The following is a 24,151-nucleotide window of genomic DNA, read 5'->3' on the forward strand; positions in this document are numbered from 1 at the left end:
TGATTTCCAAGATGTAAATACTCTCACCATGGGTGATTTCAAACTATCAGTGTGACATCAAAAATGGAATTGGGAAGAGACGGGCAGTAACATACCATTCTGTAGTTTTTCTGCCATCAGACAGGATAGCAATAAATAACCTCATACCTATTGATAATAGTAAAATGTAGTAGATTAATAACAAAATGAAGAGTTTTGAGTTGCCTTTGTTTTTTAACTATAACATGATTTTTTTAACAGTGGCTGCTTAACAACTAGTTTGCAAGGTTGCTGAAACTTGTCTCCTCTTGCTGGCTCCAATCATGCCACTGCATGTTTTGATTCCAGTCAGCCAAACCACTGCAATTTTTCTTTATTTTTGTTTTTTGAGACAGGATCTTGCTTTGTAGCCCAGGCTGGCCTCACACTTGTGATCCTCCTGCCTCTGCTTCCTGAGTGCTGGCGTTATGCAGGAGCCACCACCCTTGGCTCCAAATCACTACACTCTCTCCCCGTGCCCTTCCATGGTACTGACTATTGAATTGACTTAGGGTCTTGAGCTTGCTAGGTAAGCACTCTATCACTTGAGCCACACCCGGAGTCCCAAACCACTACAATCTTAACTATTCCTTAATATAGTTTCATACCAATATAAGTATTGCATACAGTATGGTAACTATGCAAACTATTACATTTTCTTTTCTACATTGCATGAATTCTTACTAGATGTACCACTCACGCTTGCTAAGCAGTCCAGTTTGAGGGACCCTGCTCAACCACCAGTTATATAATGAGCTGAAGCTTATACAATACAGGCAAATTGTTGGTCTGTCTGAGTTACTATCACTCCTAGGGCATGAAGGCCTCTTCATGGTATCAGAAGAGATCACAGTCATGGTAGTGATACTGTGTTCCAGTGCCAAGCACATCTGGGGACCAGGACTGGAGTACAACCATCCCTGTCTGAGGCTTCACTACTTCTAGGTCACTGTGTTCAAATCAAGCTTTCCTACCCTTTTCTGCCTTGCAGATGTACATCCACTGAGAGTGGATCACTTCCCACCCAGCCCACAGAGCAGCGGCATCGCTGGTGCCCTCAGAAAGCCCAGCCTAATGAATTTGGTGTGTCTATGCCTCCAAGGTTGGGAAACTGCTCAGGGTTGCGTTCATGGAAGGAAGGAAGAGTATCTTCTCTGTGGGACCATTACAGAAACCTAACATAGCAAGTTATTCCTGAGAGCATCACTGACGTGGCCGAGGCAACAATGAAATGAGAATGGTGGGCATCTTTAAAATGCTGCTCTTAGAACAAGTACTCAAATACAATTTTTTTTTTTGCCTAGGGGCATCAAGAATGACTAGTGTTGATTAGTGGTTTTTGTCCAACCGCATAAGCAAGGTCTTCTTTCTTCAACCTTGTTAATTCTCATCATTTTCTCTACTCAACATGTTTGGAAATCTTCTTGATCTTATCTGACATCAGGAAGATATGTTTTTGCCCTCCTGACCTGCTACAGAAACAAATCCATTTCTTCTTCTGGATGGCTTGATGAAAGTCCTGCTCTGCAGTGCTTTCTATTGCTATGGTAACAGAAGATGGGATATCCCAGTGGAACATGATTTATATATGCAGAGAAAAGCAGTTCTTTCAAAGCCTGATTCCTTTCTTGTTGTCATGTTTATAATACAATAATGCAATAAACCAAAGGAAAAGCAGAATGACACCAAGCCGTTGCATGTGGGTGTGGAATGAGACTTCCTTTTATTGAGACCTCTGATGAAAGGGAGTCAATTTAAGAAGTTTTCATATTGTGACATTGCTGTTGTAGCTATAATAATTTGCAAAACTGGTGAAATAACAAATTTTCTTAGAAAAGCAAAGAGCTGGATTTGTGGATTCTCCACTGGCAGATAGACTTAAAACAAAAGTAAGTATTTTCACTACTTCCACCACAGAATGAACCAGAACACTGTCATGATGAATGAGATGAGAAGGCCAGGAGGGGATGAAGATTTGTGTAATGGAGCTACTCTCCCCTGCATAATTTCCTCAGAGAAGACATGGTAGTTGGCAATATCTCACGAACTGCTATTACACATCCAGGAATTGAGAGGATACGAGGCCTTTCATCACAGTCACTTAACTGGATACAGAGATCTAGCCTTTAGTCTGCTGGTTGGTCTAAAGGCATGACTGTAGGTGTCTTCTTAGGCTCAGTGTACTCTGTAGAGCAAGCAAAGAGCAATTATGATTAGAATGGGAGGGGGGTTGGTTTTATATGAGAATAAATCATATATGTTATCGAAAATGCTTCTGGAATAAAATTCTGAAGATGTTTTGGGACTAGACAAAAGTAAATCCTGCTCAAAATGATTTTTCATGCAATTCTTGAATTCATAAAGGCAGAGATGTGGGAAGAAGGAATAGATGCCTTGACAGTAGCTTAAAATTTAGTAAACACATGCTTCTGAAGCTGCACCATTACCAACACCTTATATTATGCACTTGCAAACCCAGTGCTTCAAGTTCATGTGCATTTTTTCTTACAAAGTTTGAAAAGTGCTTTTGAAATGAAACAGCAAATTTAGGATAAAAGTAAATACCGACTGGCTGTGTGCTGGAAGATTCAAAGATGCCTCTATCATTTTGTTATTAAGGTAAAAGGAGTAGAGTTTCTGGGCAGCTAATGGGAAGATAAGGTAAGGTAGAGTGAATAAAGGTTGTGCTCTGTGAATAAAATATATGAGTCACTGTAAGTAGCTATGTTGCATGCAAACCAGAGAAGTGAGCTCAGAGATTCTGGGCTTATGAAAAAAGAACTAGGGAAGCTGAGATGTAGCTCAGTGATCAAATGCTTGCTTAGCCTGTACAAGGCCCTTGGTTTGATCCCCAGCACAACAAAAAACCAAAATAAATAAATAAAATAAAATAAAACATGAAAGGAGAAATAGCTAACTTTGGTAATGTATAAGAATGGCAGAGAAGAAGCCTGGAGAAATGGGTGTTATGGACTGGGAAGAGATAATTTCAAGAAAAACTTGAATGTGGACAAGAAAAGTAATTCCAATGGGAACTTTTTAATGTGATAATTTATAGGCTATAATATGAATGAAAAGAACAGTACTAACAACCAGAATGCATATCTATAAATCTAAATGGGATATGTTTGTCAGCACTGATAATTAGTAACTTAGATTGATAAATTATTCTGCAGGCCTCTGTGTTAGTTTTTTGTTCCTATGACAAAAATATCTGAGAAAACAAAAGGAGGAAAGATTGATTTTGGCTAATAGTTTCAGAGTTTCAGTCCATAGTTGTTAGGCCCTATCAAGAACTCTGGGCCTGTGGTGAAACAGAACATAGGCCAGATGGGCATGGTGTATCAAAATTGCTCACTTCATAGAGGCCAGCAACAAGGTATACTCTTTCAGGGTGTGCCTCCAGTGACCTACTTCCTCCAACTGTGCCCCGTGTCCTAGTTTCTACCATCTCCCAATAATGCCATCAAGTTATGAATCCACCATGGATTAAGTCCAATGATTAGAGCAGAACCCTCATGATCTACCTTCCAAAAGTGCTACCTCTGAACATGGCTGTTGGGGACCAAGCCTTCAACACACGAACCTTTGGGACACATTTCCTATCTAAGCCATAACAGCCTCTTTAAAGATCTGTTGAAAGCTGTTTCTTCCATTTACTCTCCTCCTTCAAAGAAAGTCAGGAATTATAAAATTAGAGTAAGAATGATGGCCCGGAGCAGTGATTTTTACCTACCAAGTATCTCAAGAATTTTCAAATGGAAGCTATGATCACAGCCAATGAGTTTAATTTATGTGTCTTGAAACTGTTTCTGGCCATCCAAAGGAAATATGCTCATTCTTCTTTATTTTCTAGTCCCTGAGTAGAACTTTTTCTTGTAGCAGAGACAGGTACTGCGGCAGCCAGGATCGTTGGCATCATGATTCTCTCTTCGGCTAGCATTTCAGCGATGCTTACTCTGCCACATAATATTCCAGAAACTTTGAGAGGAATGAAGACAAGTCCTACCCTCATTAAGCATACAGTTTTATCAAATCCTTTTCTTAGGTCTCCAGGGATGGTGACAACCTGAGGAATGAAGACTGTCTTTTCCCAGAATAAGACTCACAGGCTTCAAACTCTATGGTAGCAAAGCTGTGTATGTTATAAACTCAGTTGCTCAAGCCAAAAATTTCTGTCGACTTGGACATACCCAAGCTTTTCCTTAGCATTTCTTTCTCTTTCTCTAAAATAGCTCCGGACTGAACCTTTCCCTCTGTCGTATCTCACTCTCACCTAGTCCCTAACTGGCTTCCTTGGTTCTCCCTCTAATACCCCACCCTACATCTCACTGTGAAACTGTTCATGTTTTGTCCTGCTAGAAGTCAAAATTATCAGTGGTAACCTAACTTCATGGCCTAGTTAAAGGGCTTTCATGAGCTTTCCCTATCTGCTAGATCCATTTTATTTCCTGCTCTTCTCTGTCAGATTTTAACTGTGAAAATTGTCTTTTCACGTGAATGCCCTTTTGTACTGTCTTTTTATGTGATGTTTACAAGCCCCCAATGTCCTGGGTGGCTGGGCCTCCCATCCTTTATCTTTCTATCACTGTGTATATGTGACATTGTGTAATTGTTTACATGTCTGTCCTTCTTCAGTGGTCTCCTTGAAACACAGGCAATGTATTTTCTGTTTTTGAATCTGTCCAAGGACATATCAAATCTTAAACAATGTTTACATATGAATGAATTAATGAGCTAAAATATACCGCTTTATCATAGACAGGAGTTTCACAGACTACTTCAATCCTCTTAGTGTAGCAAAGCAAACATGGGATTTCATAATCTTTTTGTGGTTTTCTGAGGACATTTACTGCTATGGTTTGGATCTTAAGTGTCTCCCAGATGTCTACGTGATAAAGGCTTGCTCCTAGACTGGTGCTATTGGGAAGTGGTGGGACCTGGTCAGAGGTCTTCAGTTCACTAGGAGCATGCCTTTGATGGAGATAATGGGATCCCAGCTCCTTCCTCTTCCTTTTGCTTCCCAGCCATGAGGTGAGCAGTTCTATCTCCACCATGATGTACTGCCACAGGTCCAAAGCAATTGGGCCAACCACACATACATAGACAGAAATCACCAAAACCGTGAGCCAGAATAAACCGTTTCTCTTTATAAATTGACTATTTCACACATTTATTATAGCAATAGAGAGCCAACTAACATGTTTACATGATATCAAATACCAGCTTATATCTCAGCAAAATTGACATTGAGAGGTTCCTTTTCTACTTTGTCTTCTCTCACCAACTCTGAAAGCTAAGATGTTCTATAACCTTACAAAGTTTTAGTCACTAGCATTCACCTATTATGAAAAATACACCTTTTTATTTGGGTTATCTTTTTTATCTTGCTTCCTTATAAAGATTCCTGAGGATAATTTTCATGGAAAGTATTTGTTATAGGTCCAACACATTCAAACTAGTTTGTTTTTGAAAAGTGTACTGTATCCACACAAACATAAATATGTTGATTGTGTATGTATAATGTCAGTTGCACAAATAATGAAACTTGTATTGAGTATTCACCCTATGCCAGGCACTGTACTAAGTGCTTTACATTCATTTGGTATTTATTTTGTGGATGAAGACATCAAGGCAAAAGAGATTAAGTAATTTCTCCAAAAATGCAGAGGTAGTAAGGGGCATCCAACAAGCAAACCCAAGTGTCTATTTCTAAAGCATATACTCTTAAAACCATGCTGAAAATTGAAAAGGCAAAATGTCTAATTTAGTTTATTTTATACACAGACATGGAAAATTCAAATTGGGAAACTTCTGTTTATTGGGTAGAGTTATCTACTAGTTCCAGATAGGTAATCTACATTTTGTTTTTATTTTTTAAATTCCCAATGCCTATTTTCATAGAGGCATACCTTCTTTATAGAATGAGTTTAGCACATAGTGATATCTCATCGAGGAATAATGGTGGTAACCTTTCTCTTGACTGCTGCAGAGCCCTTGAAATACTATTTGTGTTTGACAATGTTTTATTTTGATTAGACTACAGAGGAAAATTGCTACAGAAACCATAAGCATAGTAATTCCTAGTTCTTTTGGTGTCATGGTGACTTACGCAAAGTAGAAATTTGCATTTAAAATGCATAGTCTATGACAGCCGACACAGAAACAGTACTTGACCTTGCTGCCTGTCTGTGCTTTGAAATCCTAATGAGGATGGTAGCTAGCTTCTGCAAGCAGGTTTAATTAATTGAGAAGTGAACTTTCTCCTAGCAACAGCATTTTTTTTTCAAATTAAAGTCAAAAGCTAGCTTGAAAGTGCAGTAATGTTTTGAAAATCGGTAAATAAATATCAAAACATGAAGTAATTATAGAACCGTGTAGAAGATTTTCTAATCAGAGAATTATAATCATAATAGTGTCTGATTTTCACGGTAACCAAGGAGGTAAGATTTGATGAAATAATTGTCAAAATTTGCAAAGCCTCTCTTTGCCAAAGCAGAACATTTTAATTTAGACCCATCAGGTAATTAATTACTTTAGGGACAGTTAGACTCTTGAGATCAGCTCATTAGATGATTTAAAAATGAGAAACAAATTTGGATAAAAGATGATCAGTGGCTCTTAACTTTGTTTAATTAGAGGATGTGAAAAGAGGTCTTTTTCTCTTTCAGCCTTGCCTTACACCCAGACAAAACTCTGATTGCAACTGGCCAAGTTGGGAAGGAGCCATATATATGCATATGGGATTCCTATAATGTCCAGACTGTGTCTATTCTTAAAGATGTCCATACACATGGAGTTGCCTGCCTGGCTTTTGACTCAGATGGACAGGTGTGTACCTCTCCCTGTTTATGTTTTCTTTGATGGCTTCTTACAATTCACTCCAAACTGGAATGCAAATAGCCTTCAACCTTTGCTGGCTCCCCTTGGCAGCTTCTTAGAATTCCTCTCCTGTTTGATCCTATTCCAAGCTTGTGGTATTGATACCCAGCTCTCTGCAGGCTCCAGTTTGGGTTCTCCCAGTCCCACCATCTGTTTAAAAACCTCCATAAAAGGCCAGGTGTGAAGGTCTTTTCCAGGGGTGGGTATCAGTGGGAGGACAAAAGGAAAGAGCAAAGGAGAGTGAATATGGTGAATGTAATTTGTATTCATGTATGAAAATAGAATAATGAAACCTGATGAAATTATTCTAAGAAGGGGTAGAAGAGATGAAGGAGAACAATGGAGGGGGTGAATCTAATTAGGATATATTGTAAGCACATTTGTAAATACCATAATGTATCTGCTCTTTCATGTTAGAATCCAAGCTATGCCCCTTGAAGTTCTGTTTTGAAGCTTGGGGATGGGAGTCAACTGTGTGGTATTTAACTGTCAATTGAGAAAAATAACCTCCTATTTGCCATGATAGATTTCATGGTTTGTTGATGCCTATTGGTGAAGGTTTGTTGTATTCTCTGGACAGAGTTCACTGGTATCAAATGATGTTTAGAAAATGACAAATGGCCCATTACCTCATAATTGACAAAAGCACTAGAAATCCTTTTCCATGTAGCTGTGGGCCTGTCACTACAGATGAACAAAATGGATTTCTCCTGGCTTTTTCTTACTCCAGAAATATGAGTTTCATTTTGCCTGTGTTTGTTAACTGATATTCGTATTAAGAAATAAACTGAATGGAATTCACCCACTCTAATTTTCTTCTATGGATAAAAATATAGCCATGTCTTTTGATCATTTCCATTGCTGGGACCCTCAATGAAAAATTCCAGCATAGACCTTTCTTAAGTGCATATTTTAAAACCTCCCCCTGTACTTTTTATATAAATATTCCTAATGAGTGCCATCTTAAGTGAAGAAGCGTAAATACTCCCTGCATAACAACATGTGTATGTTCGGTCACGTGGCTCTCTGTCCTTCCATAGTGCTGCATGAGGGCACATATACTCTCTCACCAGTGAAGTATGTAGCCTCACATACTGTTGTACTTGAGTGGTACTATGTTTTTAAAGCCACTTTATTTACATTTTTTCACTTGCCTCATACAATAATAATACAAGGTAGAAAAAAAAACAAAATTTTTTTCACACCCATTTTACAAATGAGAAAGCAGATTTAAGGGAGTTAATTAATTTTCCAAGGTCATAAAATCTGGCTACTTCCAAAATCCAAAGAGAATCCACATGTACTTACTCCCAGACCTCGGTTACATAGTTCTGTCTCCGCCTAAGTCGTATCATGCAGAACCTCTGATTTTGATGTTCAAAACACCTGCTTCTGACATTTTCCATTTTGTGTTTAATTGTATGTGTTGAGCTTTCTTTTCCTTTTGAGCACAAGCAACTGATCTGAAATCAAAGAATTTTGACTGGGAGATGACATTCCATATTATTTTTGCTAAAATTATATATCCTCCTTCAATCACTTTAAATGTTTGTGATGTTATATGAATTTAAGAAGAACAAAAATAAGGCTCACTTATTGGATTTCTTCTCTTCATGTTTGTTAAACCCTTTAATTTTCACAGTTTGGTAAGGCTTTCAGATGATAGAATTTAAGGCTGTAAATCTCACATTAAGATTTTAAACTAAAACTTTGGTTAATTTTAATTTAATTCCACCTTTAAGTTCTGTTCCTTTGACTTCCACTAATTTATCAGAGACCTCATGAGATTTTTGCATATATGTCTTCTTTGTTAAAAAGTACCCATGAACAGAGGCTTTTAGGTCTTTGAAATTTCTGTATATGCTAATAGAAGCCATCTATTATGGTATCTTTAGTTTGGGGTTTAGAATGGATTTTGGGAAATTGGTTTGTTCTTAGAAATTCAATGCCTTGCCTGTAGTAGGTTATCAGTAACTATTTGTTGAAAGTAGACATGAATAATAGGAAATCTTCCCATCACTTTCAGGTACTAAATTATTATTTTTCTCAGCGTTTAGCCTCTGTGGGATTGGATGCCAAAAACACAGTCTGCATTTGGGATTGGAGGAAGGGAAAACTTCTGGCTTCAGCAACTGGTCACTCAGACCGGGTAAGACCTTTGTTGGATTACGCTATGCAGAATTCAGAACTGTGGAATAATTGCAATTTTATATTTTTAAAAGCCAATTTGCTGAGTGTAGATTTTCCCCCTACATATTCAACTTATAAATGTACTATTTCTTTTACTCGTGATTGATAGCTGTGTTAGTATGACTGTTTTTGGTGACCAAATACTTTGAGGTGCAATTGTTTTTCATAGTCCAAGCAAATTTTTGATGCTGGCATTTGGCTTCTTCATAAAATTGAAATAGAGCCTGTAGGCATGGCTCACGTAGTAGAGCACCTGCTTAGTAAGTGCAAGGCCCTGAGTTCTGCCAAAAAACCACCAAAACCTAAAACAACAAACAAACAAAACAACAAAATCAAAATAGAATTTAATTTGTATAGCTTAGATGTATCCACTTAGACATGGAAATCTGTTATAAAATATTCATGAAATATGATTATAAGGGGATGCATTTTAATTTCCAATGAATCTAATGACAGCATTGTGATTCTTTGTTATACTTGAGAATGCTGAATGCAAACTGTGGCCTGCTTACTTATATTGAACTCATTGTGATCATAAACAGTAATTCCATGTAATCATAGCTGATAAGGGATTAAGCAGGCATAGACATATAATTGATCAGGAAACTATTTTTCTACTCTTTTGCATAATTGAATAATTCAGCTCCTTTATTGCTTTACTTTCTACTTTAAAAGTGAACTTGCATGACTATCTTGCCTAGAATTTATAATTGTGTTGTACTTCTGTACTATATAGTTGTCTGTATACATAGAATGAGGCTCTAATTAAACATTAAATTCATTACCTCTTGCATAGTATGAATTCTGAAACATGTTTATAAAAATGGCACATTCATCTATGGAGATTTACAGTTAAAAAGAAACCTCATAGTTATTGCAAATTCTCTTCCAGGATCAAGTGTTTAGAAAACCTGGCTCCTGTGGCTCAAACCTCTAATCCTAGGTACTTGAGAGGCTGATTTAGGGAGGATTATGGTTTGAGGCCAGCCTGGACCCCATCTCAACCAATAGCTGGGTACGATGGCACACACCTTTCATTCCAAGCTACTTGGGAGGCTAAAATCAAGAGGATTGTGGTTCAAGGTCAGCCTGGGAAAAAAAGTTTGTGAGACCCCATCTCAATGGAAAAAAGCAGGGTGTGGTGGCATGTACCTGTTATTCCAGCTTTAGCAACAGCAAGAAGTGTAAAACTGGAGGAGTGAAGCCTACCAGGTTGACCTGAGCAAAAGTAAGACTGTATTTCCAAAATAACCAGAGCAAAAAGGACTGGAGGCGTGGCTCAAGAGGCAGAATGCCTGCCTCCTGAGGTCAGAGTCCTGAGTTCAAACCCCAGTAGTGTAACCCCTCCCCCAAAAAGAAAATCAGGAGGACTTAAATCAATAGAACTTAAATGTTGAAAAAGGACTGGTGCCCTATTATCCAATGGTTGCTAGCCCTAGAGGCACAAAAAATCCCACGGGGAGATTTTACAACATAGTGACACTAGGTCTCTACCTTCAGGGATTTGAATTTATTTAATACTAACTTAGTATTTGTGTCAGTCAGCTTTTCCATCACTATGACAAAATACCTGAAAAAAAAAGAGATTTATTTGAGCTCACATTTTCAGAAATTTCAGTCCATGGTTACTTGGTTACATGTTTCTGGGCCTGTGGTGAGGCAGTACTCTTGTGGCAGAAGGGCTTGGTAGAAGAAAGATACTCACCACATGGTAATCAGCAAGTAGAGAGATAGAGCAAGGGAACAGGGACAGGCATATCCTCCCATAGCACACTCCCAGAGACCTACTTCCTCTAAGCCTTACCTCCTAATAGCACACTAAGCTATGAACTCATTAATAATAAGATAAAATAATTATTATAAATATAAAAATAAGATAGACAAATAAATAATAAAGAGGTTGGTACCCCATGATCCAATCGCCTCCAATGGTACCACCGCTGAGGACCAAGCTTTTAACACATGAGCTTTTGCAGGGATACTTCATATCCAAACCATAACAGTACTTAATGAAATACTTGGGTTGAAAATATTTGCAATGTGGCCTTGAGACTCAGACACATGGATGTGGTGCCATACTTAGCTCTACTGAGAACATAATATTTCAGCTAAGTTATTCTGCAGTTACTCCTTTACTTATGAATGATTTTATATATTCCCACCTGCATGAATAGATTATAGTCATACTTTGGGCCTATTACCTTGGGGCAGAAGTAGAAAACTAAAGTTGTATATCACTTCCAACCAGTGCAGTCTCCTGACTTAGAGAGACCCTACTGTAACTTCGCTTGGATCTAAAGTGTTTTTGCCATGTTAAATACCTGTTAAATTAATTTTGGCCTCCAAGCTCCCATGACTTGAGGCTGACTGTATATAAGGATCTGCAGCCTATCTTGGTAAGTAAACAAATCAAAGGCCTAACTTAGGAGTATACTTTTGTAACAAATATTTGAGTCTCAGCCAATCATAGTAGCTGAGCTTTAACTAGTCACAGGTGGCCAAATGATCAGACCAAGCCTAAATAAGGCAAATGCCAAGCTCTAACACTGAGCTGTTTCTGTACCTCAGTTCGTTTTTTCTCGATATATCCTGCCTGTCTATGTTGTAGAGTGGAGCTCTCTGAATCTCTGCTGGTTCTCTCCTCCAATAAGCTGTTTAATTTAACCTTTTTCTTTTAGCACTACCAAATGTCATGTGACCTGTTTGATTTCAATGACTGCGCCCTATTGCTTCACTATGCTTTCCGTAGATTGTAAAAAGTGCAATGTTACTCTAGTGAGAAGTTATTACCAGAGCCCCCGACCAGAAGGGTTGAATCTGGGTCTGAGCACTTACTGTATTAAGAGAAAATGGCATGTAAAAAATGAAAACATTTATTTTTTTACAGTTTTGGTCAAAACTGAGAAGAGAAGAAAATCTCAGTCAGCCTCCTCCTTTCCCATGGCAGCATTACAACTTACAGAAAGAATACAACAGAAGCCAGGAAATATGTGTGTAGATTTACCTGTGAGCCCCAGTTACTGCACCTGGGGCCATGGTTTTTTTCTTGGGGGTGGGGATATCTAATCATGGTGTTTCATACAGGGAACTGGGCCATTCATCCCGGGAACTGGGCCATTCATCCCAAAGAAGGCAAATGGAAGTAATGCTGAAAAGGCAGGAAAGGATTTTAATCAACATAGCTGTTTTGGGAAGATGTATGGGATTAAGCATCTCAGCCCAGCTTTAGGGCACTGACATGAGCTTTAGGTTTAAACAGAGGAAAAGCTGGGGCAGGGGGCAAGAAATACAAAATGGGGTAATCTTGGTCAATGTGTCTTGCAAATCATTATCTCAGTTCTGGTTCTTCAAAATGGCCCAAAGAAGTCCTTATTGATTGAAAAAACAATCCAATTCTCATGAGGTAATTGCTTTTGCTTGGGGATGATCTAATCATGGGGTGATTTGTCTGCAAAGCTCTGCTGTTCCTGGAATCCAAGGTGACTGCTAGTTTAGGAGACTGGAGACTTTCAGGTGCCCTTTTTTGGGGTTCTGGAATAGCCATTGTAAAAGCTGACAGTAAAATGTCTCAGTTACTCTCCGTGACTTCAGCCTTGAAGGGACATGGGATTGGTTAAGTATCACTAGATTTTAGAGGGACACTCCTTGAGTGGATAACATGCCTACATGCAGAGTTAAGCAGGAGTCTAATCAAACCAAAGTTTGAAGACAAAGGAAACAGATGCAAAATGAACGCAGGGATGCCAGATTTTTTTTTTCTTTCTTTCTTTGTGTTTTTGGTGATGGTGGTACTGGGGTTTGGATTGAGATCCTTGTGCTTGCAAGGCAGGCACTCTATCCCTTGAGCCACTCTGCCAAGGCAGTATGCCAGACTTTTATCTTGCTTTTAGTTACCTTGTATGTCTAAGTGAGGAGTCAGTGCTTCTTTTAAGCAAAAACCAGTTTGTAAGTAGCAGTGTGAGGAGCATTAGAACATGTGCTTAAAAAGTATCCTAAATCATCAAAACTTACTGGTTTACCTCAAATGGACAAATTTAAAAATATGACACCAGTTTGGTCTCGGCAACAGTGGTTAATTACTTCTCTACTAAGGCCTATGGTAAGTTGCAATCAGGGGTTAAAGAGTGTTAGCTGTTCCTGACTTGGTTCTAGAACCAAATCCTCCCTTTTCATTCTGTGCAGGTAACTTTGTGTTGCAAGTGGTTTAGGACAGAGTCTTGACTATTGCACTGGTCCCTAGAAGAAAGCAAAAACATATGATCAATATTTAATTTTTTAACAGATTTTTGATATTTCCTGGGATCCATATCAGTCAAACAGAATGGTTAGCTGTGGAGTAAAACATATAAAGGTAAAGTAGTTCCTTTTAAAAAAAATTTTGATACTTTGTATGAAAAGAATTTTACATGTTGATATAGATAATTTGGTATTCAGAGACTGTTTGACTTTGCCTTTTTTCCCCCTTAAATTTAGAGCACTACTACCTGTTTTCTCTGGTCCTGAAGCAAGCTGGCATCCACTAATAGGGCTGTCTCTAAAAAGGCAAAGTGAAGACAGTCAAGTGACATGCTCAGCAGGCACTGACAAGGAAATTTTGTTAATTAAATGCTAATCTGAAGTCACATAACACTTTCAGGATTGCATGTTTTAAAACAGTTCTGCTTTTAATTCTTATGAATACATTACATTATAATGAATACATGTTGCATGTTAAAAGTTTTTTGACGTGTTGATATGTTCTCTTGAAAGAAAAGTGTTTAACATCGAACTAGAAGGATACGCAGTACAGTCCTAACTGAGACACTGTTTTTAAAAATACCTGTCTTCCTCTAGACTACAAGGTCTTAAGTTGTCTCTAGTGAGGCTCACATTTGCTTCTTTCTGTTTTATTACATGGGAAACAAAATTAATACCATCAACATCTTCTACTCTCCCAAAGCAAAAATTTCTCCAAAAGTATAGGAGATGGCCCAGGATCTTCTGTCCATAGTATTGTGGGTAATATAAGTTGAAGTCCATAAGTAAGAGTGTGAGGACTACTGGGTTGAATGGTAGTACAAAAATGGTGCATTTCTGTGTGAATGGAGCAGATATATTATTCCTCAACCAGCCCTTCCTGTTTTCCAGTTCTTTTGTACTTCTTTTAGTCTAACTTATCATAGTCCTGTTCGTTATTCCTACTTAATGATTGATAAGAGGCAGACAAAAAATTCTCAGACATAAATATAACAAGAAATTTATAAGAAGTATCTAAAGAGTATTGTAAAACTTTATCAAGGAACATAAAAGAAGACTTTAACAATGGAGAGAATCTTGATTCTGGCATCTAAAATTTATCAATCTTTTCTCTCCAAATTAATTTATATTTGCTAAAAATTAAGTTAAAATCCTTATTTATTTATTTATTTATTATTCATATGTGCATATAATGCTTGGGTCATTTCTCCCCCGTGCCCCCACCCCCTCCCTTACCACCCCAACCCTCTCCTCCCCACCTCCTCGATACCCGCCAGAAACTATTTTGCCCTTATCTCTAATTTAAAATCCTTATTTTTGTTATTACCTGACAGAATATCCCTTTAAGCTATTCCAAATTAATTTCAAAGGACAAAAGAATGGGAATAACTAAGAACCTTGGGTAGAAAAGAAGAACGAAGGGGAATAGGCACTATTTAATAAAGAGTCTTAAAGTTAAATAATTAAAATGGCATAAGGCTGGGATAAAGAGAAACAAACAATTATTTTATTATTCATATGTGCATACAATGCTTGGGTCATTTCTCCCCTCTGCCCCCACCCCCTCCCATACCACCTACTCCATCCCCACCCTCTCCCCCCCTCGATACCTGGCAGAAACTATTTTGCCCTTATTTCTAATTTTGTTGTAGAGAGAGTATAAAGCCATGATAGAAAGGAACAAGGGTTTTTGCTGGTTGAGATAAGGATAGCTATACAGGGAGTTAACTCACATTAATTTCCTGTGTGTGTGTGTTACCTTCTAGGTTAATTCTTTTTGATCTCACCTTTTCTCTAGTTCCTGGTCCCCTTCTCCTGAGTTGCTTTTAAGGTATCTGCTTTAGTTTCTCTGCGTTAAGGGCAACAAATGCTAGCTAGTTTTTTAGGTGTCTTACCTATCCTCACCCCTCCCTTGTGTGCTCTTGCTTTTATCATGTGCTCATAGTCCAATCCCATTGTTGTGTTTGCCCTTGATCTAATGTCCACATATGAGGGAGAACATACAATTTTTGGTCTTTTGGGCCAGGCTAACCTCACTCAGAATGATGTTCTCCAATTCCATCCATTTACCAGCGAATGATAACATTTCGTTCTTCTTCATGGCGGCATAAAATTCCATTGTGTATAGATACCACATTTTCTTGATCGATTCGTCAGTAGTGGGGCATCTTGGCTGTTTCCATAACTTGGCTATTGTGAATAGTGCTGCAATAAACATGGGTGTGCAGGTGCCTCTGGAGTAACCTGTGTCACAGTCTTTTGGGTATATCCCCAAGAGTGGTATTGCTGGATCATATGGTAGATCAATGTTTAGCTTTTTAAGTAGCCTCCAAAGTTTTTTCCAGAGTGGTTATGCTAGTTTATATTCCCACCAGCAGTGTAAGAGGATTCCTTTTTCCCCGCATCCTCGCCAACACCTGTTGTTGGTGGTGTTGCTAATGATGGCTATTCTAACAGGGGTGAGGTGGAATCTTAGTGTGGTTTTAATTTGCATTTCCTTTATTGCTAGAGATGGTGAGCATTTTTTCATGTGTTTTTTGGCCATTTGAATTTCTTCTTTTGAGAAAGTTCTGTTTAGTTCACTTGCCCATTTCTTTATTGGTTCATTAATTTTGGGAGGATTTAGTTTTTTAAGTTCCCTATATATTCTGGTTATCAGTCCTTTCTCTGATGTGTAGCCGGCAAATATTTTCTCTCACTCTGTGGGTGTTCTCTTCAGTTTAGAGATCATTTCTTTTGATGAACAGAAGCTTTTTAGTTTTATGAAGTCCCATTTATCTATGCTATCTCTTAGTTGCTGTGCTGCTGGGGTTCTGTTGAGAAAGTTCTTACCTATACCTACTAACTCCAGAGTATTTCCTACTCTTTCCTGTATCAACTTTAGAGTTTGGGGTCTGATATTAAGATCCTTGATCCATTTTGAGTTAATCTTGGTATAAGGTGATATACATGGATCTAGTTTCAGTTTTTTGCAGACTGCTAACCAGTTTTCCCAGCAGTTTTTATTAAAGAGACTGCTTTTTCTCCATCGTATATTTTTAGTGCCTTCATCAAAGACAAGTTAGTTATAGTTGTGTGGCTTCATATCTGGATCCTCTATTCTGTTCCACTGGTCTTCATGTCTGTTTTTGTGCCAGTACCATGCTGTTTTTATTGTTATTGCTTTGTAATATAGTTTGAAGTCAGGTATCGTGATACCTCCAGCATTGTTCTTTTGACTGAGTATTGCCTTGGCTATTCGTGGCCTCTTGTGTTTCCATATAAATTTAACAGTAGATTTTTCAATCTCTTTCATGAATGTCATTGGAATTTTGATGGGAATTTCATTAAACATGTAGATTACTTTTGGGAGTACAGACATTTTTACTATGTTGATTCTACCAATCCATGAGCATGGGAGATCTCTCCACTTTCTATAGTCGTTCTCAATCTCTTTCTTCAAAAGTTTATAGTTTTCCTTGTAGAGGTCGTTCACATCCTTTGTTAGGTTTACAACTAGGTATTTGATTTTTTTTGAGGCTATTGTAATTGGAATTGTTTTCATATATTCTTTCTCAGTTTGTTCATTATTAGTGTATAGAAATACTGATGATTTTTCTATGTTGATTTTATACCCTGCTACCTTGCTATAGCTATTGATGATGTCTAGAAGCTTCTGAGTAGAGTTTTTTGGGTCTTTAAGGTATAGGATCATGTCGTCTGCAAATAGAGATATTTTGACAGTTTCTTTACCTATTTGTATTCCTTTTATTCCTTCTTCTTGCCTAATTGCTCTGGCTAGGAATTCCAGTACTATGTTGAATAGGAGTGGAGATAGTGGGCATCCTTATCTAGTTCCTGATTTTAGAGGGTATGATTTCAGTTTTTCTCCATTAAGTATAATGCTGGCTGTAGGTTTGTCATATATAGCTTTTATAATGTTGAGGTACTTTCCTTCTATTCCTAGTTTTCTTAGAGCTTTTATCATGAAATGGTGTTGGATCTTATCAAAGGCTTTTTCTGCATCTATTGAGATGATTAAGTGGTTTTTGTCTTTGCTTCTGTTAATGTGGTTTACTATGTTTATTGATTTTCGTATGTTGAGCCACCCCTGCATTCATGGGATGAAGCCTACTTGGTCGTGTTGAATAATCTTTTTGATGTGTTGTTGAATTTGGTTTGCCATTATTTTGTTGAGGATTTATGCATCAGTGTTCGTTAAGGAGATTGGCCTATAGTTCTCCTTTTTGGAGGTGTCTTTGCCTGGTTTTGGGATAAGTGTAATACTGGCTTCATAAAATGTGTTTGGCAGTTTTCCTTCACTTTCTATTTCATGGAACAGTTTAAGGAGGGTTGGTATCAGTTCTTCTTTAAAGGTCTGATAGAATTGAGCAGAGAATCCATCAGGTCCTGGACTTTTCTTTTTGGGGAGACTCTTGATTGCTGCTTCCATTTCATTTTGTGTTATAGATCTATTCAGGTGATTAATTTCCTCTTGGTTCAGTTTTGGATGATCATATGTATCTAGAAATCTGTCCATTTCTTTAAGATTTTCAAATTTATTTGAATATAGATTCTTCAAGTAGTCTCTGATGATTTCCTGGACTTCCATGGTGTTTGTTGTTATCTTGCCTTTTGGATTCCTGATTCTACTAATTTGGGTGTTTTCTCTCCTCATTTTAGTCAGGTTTGCCAGGGGTCTGTCAATCTTGTTTATTTTTTCAAAGAACCAACTTTTTGTTTCATTAATTCTTTGTGTGGTTTTTTTGGTTTCTGTTTCATTGATTTCAGCTCTTATTTTTATTATTTCTCTCCTTCTATTTGTTTTGGGATTTGCTTGTTCTTGTTTTTCTAGGAGTTTGAGATGTATCATTAGGTCATTGATTTGGGATCTTTCAGTCTTTTTAATATATGCAGTCATTGCTATAAACTTTCCTCTCAGGACTGCCTTTGCTGTGTCCCATAGGTTCCGGTAGGTTGTGTTTTCATTTTCATTGACTTCCAGGAACTTTTTAATTTCCTCTTTTATTTCATCGATGATCTATTCTTCATTAAGGAATGAGTTATTTAGTTTCCAGCTGTTTGCATGTTTTTTGTCTTTACTTTTGTTGTTGAGTTCTAGTTTTATTGCATTGTGATCAGATAGTATGTACGGTATAATTTCTATTTTCTTATATTTGCTGAGGCTTGCTTTGTGCCCTAGGATATGATCTATTTTGGAGAAGGCTCCATGGGCTGCTGAGAAGAATGTATATTGTGTAGAAGTTGGATGAAATGTTCTGTAGACATCAAGTGGGTCCGTTTGATCTATTGTATATTTTAGATCTTGGATTTCTTTGTTGATTTTTTGTTTGGATGACCTATTTATTGATGATAATGGAGTGTTAAAGTCTCCCACGACCACTGTGTTGGAGTTAATATATGCTTTTAGGTCTTTCAGGGTATGTTTGATGAAATTGGGTGCATTGACATTGGGTGCATATAGGTTGATAATTGTTATTTCCTTTTGGTGTATTTCCCCTTTTATTAGTATGGAATGTCCTTCTTTATCTCATTTGATCAATGTAGGTTTGAAGTCTACTTTGTCAGAGATAAGTATTGCTACTCCTGCCTGTTTTTGGGGGTCATTGGCTTGGTAAATCTTCTTCCAGCCTTCCATCCTAAGCCTATGCTTATTTCTGTCAATGAGATGGGTCTCCTGTAAGCAACAAATTGTTGGCTCTTCCTTTTCAATCCATTTTGTCAAACGGTGCCTTTTGATGGGTGAATTAAGTCCGTTAACATTTAGTGTTAGTATTGATAGGTATATAGTGATTCCTGTCATTTAGTTGTCTTAGTTGTTTGAAAGTTTGATTGTGTTTACCTAAGTTGAGGTTACTATCTACTTTCTTGCTTTTTCTTTTCCTGTAGTTTGGTACTGCCTGTCCTTTCATGGTTATGTTGGGTTTCACTTTCTGTGTGCAGAATCCCTTGAAGAATCTTTTGTGGTGGTGGCTTTGTGGTCACATATTGTTTTAGTTTCTGCTTATCATGGAAGACTTTTATTGCTCCATCTATTTTGAATGATAGTTTTGCTGGGTAGAGTATCCTGGGGTTGAAGTTATTTTCATTCAGTGCCCGGAAGATCTCACCCCAAGCTCTTCTTGCTTTTAATGTTTCTGTTGAGAAGTCTGCTGTGATTTTGATGGGTTTACCTTTGTATGTTATTTGTTTTTTCTCTCTTATAGCCTTCAATATTCTTTCCCTAGTTTCTGAACTTGTTGTTTTAATGATGATATGTCGTGGAATAGTTCTATTTTGATCTGGTCTGTTTGGTGTTTTGGAGGCCTCTTGCATCTGTATGGGAATAGATTTCTCTAGATTTGAGAAATTTTCTGTTATTATTTTGTTGAATATATTACGCATTCCCTTTGCTTGTACCTCTTCTCCTTCTTTGATGCCTGTAATTCTCAAGTTTTGTCTTTTGATGGAGTCAGTGAGTTCTTGCATTTTCTTTTCACAGGTCTTGAGTTATTTAATTAATAGTTCTTCGGTTTTTCCTTTAATTACCATTTCATCTTCAAGTTCTGAGATTCTGTCTTCTGTTTGTTCTATTCTGCTGGATTGGCCTTCCGTTTTGTTTTGCAATTCTGTTTCGTTCTTTTTTCTGAGGTTTTCCATATCCTGGGTCATTTCCTCTTTAATGTTGTCTATTTTTGTCCTGAATGCATTTATCTCTTTATTAATTGTGTTCTCTGTTTCACTTTTGTTTATACAGTGCTTCTGTGGTTTCCTTTATTTCTTCTTTTGCTTTTTCAAATTCTCTATTTTTGTTGTCTTGGAATTTCTTGAGTGTCTCCTGTACATTTTGGTTGACCATATCCAGTATCATCTCTAAAATTCTCATTGAGTACCTGTAGTATTTCTTCTTTTAGATTATTCTTGTGGGCTTCATTGGGTTCTTTGGCATAGTTTATCTTCATTTTGTTGTAGTCTGGATCTGAGTATTTGTTTTCTTCATTTCCCTCTGGTTCCTGTATTAATTTTTTTGCTGTGGGGAAACTGGTTTCCCTGTGTTTTCTGTCTTCCCGTCATTGCCCTTGGTGTTGTTATTGTCCCTGTACTGTGTGCAATTAAGTATTTTCTGGCTTGTAATAATAGCACTGGTGATATTTAGAATGAAAGGGTGAGAGGGAATGGAAAGAAGTTAAAGGAAAAGGGAAAAACAAACAAGTAGAAAAAAAAAAAAACAAAGAAACAAAAATGTTTCAAAGATATAAACAGGGAGAGACAATGTACTAATCATCCGTAAACTTGTGGTCCGCATCTTCCCAAGCCGTCTGGGTGCGGGCATCTGGCGGTGGCCCAGGGGCCCTCCTGGTTTCTCCGTTCAACGTGAAGTGGACATGCTCTGTGTAGGCTGGAGGTGTGGAGGGGTCAAAGTTTTGCCTCTACTTGGTGGCCTTGCCTGCAAGGTGGGTCTCCAGCGTCTCTCCAAGGTTTCACTTTAGGAGGCATGCTTTCTGCTTCCTCCCTCTAGCCGCCATCTTGGAATCCCCCCACTGGCTGCTCCAAGTCCTCTGGGCCCTGGTTTCAAATGTGCAGTAAAGAATTGTCAACAAAACAATTTTTTAAGTCTCAGAAATAAATCTTAACTTTCATGACAAATTAAAATATAATAATAGTCTCTTTAGTCATTGCATACTGAAAATATTTGAGGGGAAAGTTATATTACTTCATATTCAACTAACATAAGTTCTAAATGAAGTAAGGAGTTAAATGTTTAAAGAAAACTATAAAATAACTAGAGGAGTATGTAGGTAAATGTTCATCTGCTTTCAAGTTGGGGAAAGGTCCTTCTAAATATGCAAGCAAAGAAAGAAACCATAAGGAGTAATATTGGTAGATTCAACTATAAAAATATTTTTAAAATATTGTATACCCCAATCCCAAAGAGGAAACCATAAAGTAGTGAGTATAAACAATAAGTATAGTAGGTACCAGTGAGTTCTTAAAATGTAAAGACTTCCAGCAAATCTGTAAGAATCAAAGAACATGACAACTGACATGAAACACTATTGGCCAATAGATACAAGAAAATGCTAAATCTTAATAATTAAAGAATATAAACATAAGAATAAACTTAATATGTCAAAATCATGATTAAATTGTACCCAGTTGGCACAGATTCTGTGAAGAAGTGCTCTAAAGCCTGGCTCATAGAGGGGTAAATGACTATGGTGTTTCATACCAGAAATTTCATAGCATTTATCCATAACCTTATAGTGCTAAGTCCCTGTGTCCCAGTGGTTTCATAACTTGGAGTTTCTCCCAGTGCTGATTCATTGCTGAAAACTTCTCAATAGCAAATAAAACCAGACAAAAGAAAACCTAAGCCCACCTAACTGCCCCTAGTGCTTAAGAAAATATGGTATATTCGTATGATGGACTGTACTATAATCATTATAAATTGGGTTTTAGATGGTCACTTAATGATAACAGGAGATATTCAAGAAGTGTAAGTGAGGAAGTCCAGTCTACTTCTGGCTTAGAATTTTTTTTTAAAAATAAAATATATTTTTGTGTGGACAATACATTGGAAAGATATCATCAAATAGTAAACAACTATCTGTGAGTAGTAAGTTAATGGATGATTGTAAGCCTTTCTCTTTTATTTTTAAATTATTTTGAGATAACAGTTATCACTTCTTAAATAGAAAAATTATGAAAAAATAAGAGACAAAAGCATAAGTCTAGAGGGTCTACTACTCAAAGGTAGATATCCTACCAATACAATCCACCTGCAAAGACCTGGTCTTTTGTGTGTGTGTGTGTGTGTGTGTGTGTGTGTGTGTGTGTGTGTGTGTAGTACTGGGGTTTGAACTTGGCCTCATACTTGCCAGGCAACTATTCTACCATTCTAGTCACTCCACCAGCCCAACACCTGATCTTTAACCTAAGGAAATGTCTGCTGAAGCCAGGTTCTTTCCACTGCAGTAGCAGTTGTAAGGTCCTTCTCCTGTGCTTCATACCATACACTAAAAAACCAAAAAAACTTATGACGTAGATGGACGCTGGTGGCTCATGCCTGTAACCCTAGCTATTCAGGAGGCAAAGATCAGGAGGATTGTGACTAAAAGCCGGTCTGGGCAAATAGTTCTCCAGACCCTATCACAAAAATACCAAACACAAAAAAGGGCTAGTGGAGTGGCTCAAGTAATAGAGTTGCCTGCCTAGCATGCATATGGCCCCGAGTTCAAACCCCAGTATCAGCAAAAAAAAACCTCATGATACTTAATAAATACTTGTTGAGATTGTACTGTATGAAGGAACAAACACAGACCCTATTTTCAATTTACTTGAACTTTCGTGATTAAAACATTCAAACAGATAGACTATGAAATGGTAAAGACTGCCTTCAGGAAGCTGATGACTTTCTAGGTGAACTAGAAATACAGGTTTGTAAATTTTAATACGGGAGTCCCTAAATTTACTATATAATATTTCTCAAAATGTGTTTGAAAGAAAATCCACATTTCAGAAGTGGGGGGGGGGACATTCAAAAATAACATTTTGTAAGAAAGGCCAAAAAAACCCCCAAAAACCTCTAAGGAAAAAAAAGAGAGATCCCACCAATAAGAGCCATGCTGCTTAAGCATGAGCCTTGGTGAGTAGGTGGGAGGTTGGAGGGAGCAGAACCCAGGGGTGGGTGACAGAAGGGTCCTGTTCAGTCAGGGGTAGACAGGGGAGGCAATGTTCACCATGGAGCCCTGGGGCTGGGGAGCTGGGAAGGTCTGTGGCTCGTGATGTGTGCCAAGATTACCAATGTTTTCATCACTGAAGAACTTCTTTATGTAATTTCCTTTCCAAGGGAACCATTATATTGAAAAGTTTTTGGCACAAAATAAACCAAGCATTTTTTTTTCTTTTTTTAAATTTTATTATTCTTATGTGCATACAAGGCTTGGGTCATTTCTCCCCCCCCCCTTACCACCCACTCCGCCCCCTCCCTCTCCCCCCCACCCCCTCAATACCCAGCAGAAACTATTTTGCCCTTATTTCTAATTTTGTTGTAGAGAGAGTATAAGCAATAATAGGAAGGAACAAGGGTTTTTGCTGGTTGAGATAAAGATAGCTATACAGGGCATTAACTCACATTGATTTCCTGTGCATGGGTGTTACCTTCTAGGTTAATTCTTTTTGATCTCACCTTTTCTCTAGTACCTGGTCCCCTTTTCCTATTGGCCTCAGTTGCTTTTAAGGTATCTGCTTTAGTTTCTCTGCGTTAAGGGCAACAAATGCTAGCTAGTTTTTTAGGTGTCTTACCTATCCTCACCCCTCCCTTGTGTGCTCTTGCTTTTATCATGTGCTCATAGTCCAATCCCATTGTTGTGTTTGCCCTTGATCTAATGTCCACATATGAGGGAGAACATACAATTTTTGGTCTTTTGGGCCAGGCTAACCTCACTCAGAATGATGTTCTCCAATTCCATCCATTTACCAGCGAATGATAACATTTCGTTCTTCTTCATGGCTGCATAAAATTCCATTGTGTATAGATACCACATTTTCTTAATCCATTCGTGAGTGGTGGGGCATTTTGGCTGTTTCCATAACTTGGCTATTGTGAATAGTGCCGCAATAAACATGGTGTGCAGGTGCCTCTGGAATAACCTGTGTCACAGTCTTTTGGGTATATCCCCAAGAGTGGTATTGCTGGATCAAATGGTAGATCAATGTCTAGCTTTTTAAGTAGCCTCCAAATTTTTTTCCAGAGTGGTTGTACTAGTTTACATTCCCACCAACAGTGTAAGAGGGTTCCTTTTTCCCCGCATCCTCACCAACACCTTAAACCAAGCATTAAATA

The 24,151-nt window shown here is 37.8% G+C and overlaps 1 protein-coding gene across 13 annotated transcripts in view; it reads left to right on the forward strand.

Annotated features, from left to right (window-relative positions):
• Nucleotides 1–24,151, forward strand: part of Eml6 (EMAP like 6) — a 258,414-nt gene that overhangs the window by 92,957 nt on the left and 141,306 nt on the right. For all 13 annotated transcript variants that reach the window (XR_012439685.1, XR_012439686.1, XR_012439688.1 and 10 more), the window contains exons 2-4: nt 6,690–6,849; nt 8,951–9,049; nt 13,373–13,441. Coding sequence is in view for 9 of the 13 variants with exons in the window: in XM_074049718.1 (XP_073905819.1) it covers nt 6,690–6,849; nt 8,951–9,049; nt 13,373–13,441 (328 nt within the window). In the remaining 4 variants the exon portion in view is untranslated. The remainder of the gene's footprint in view (nt 1–6,689; nt 6,850–8,950; nt 9,050–13,372; nt 13,442–24,151) is intronic.

The sequence above is a fragment of the Castor canadensis genome, chromosome 12 (genome assembly GCF_047511655.1).
Source record: "Castor canadensis chromosome 12, mCasCan1.hap1v2, whole genome shotgun sequence".
Classification (NCBI taxonomy): Eukaryota; Metazoa; Chordata; class Mammalia; order Rodentia; family Castoridae; genus Castor; species Castor canadensis.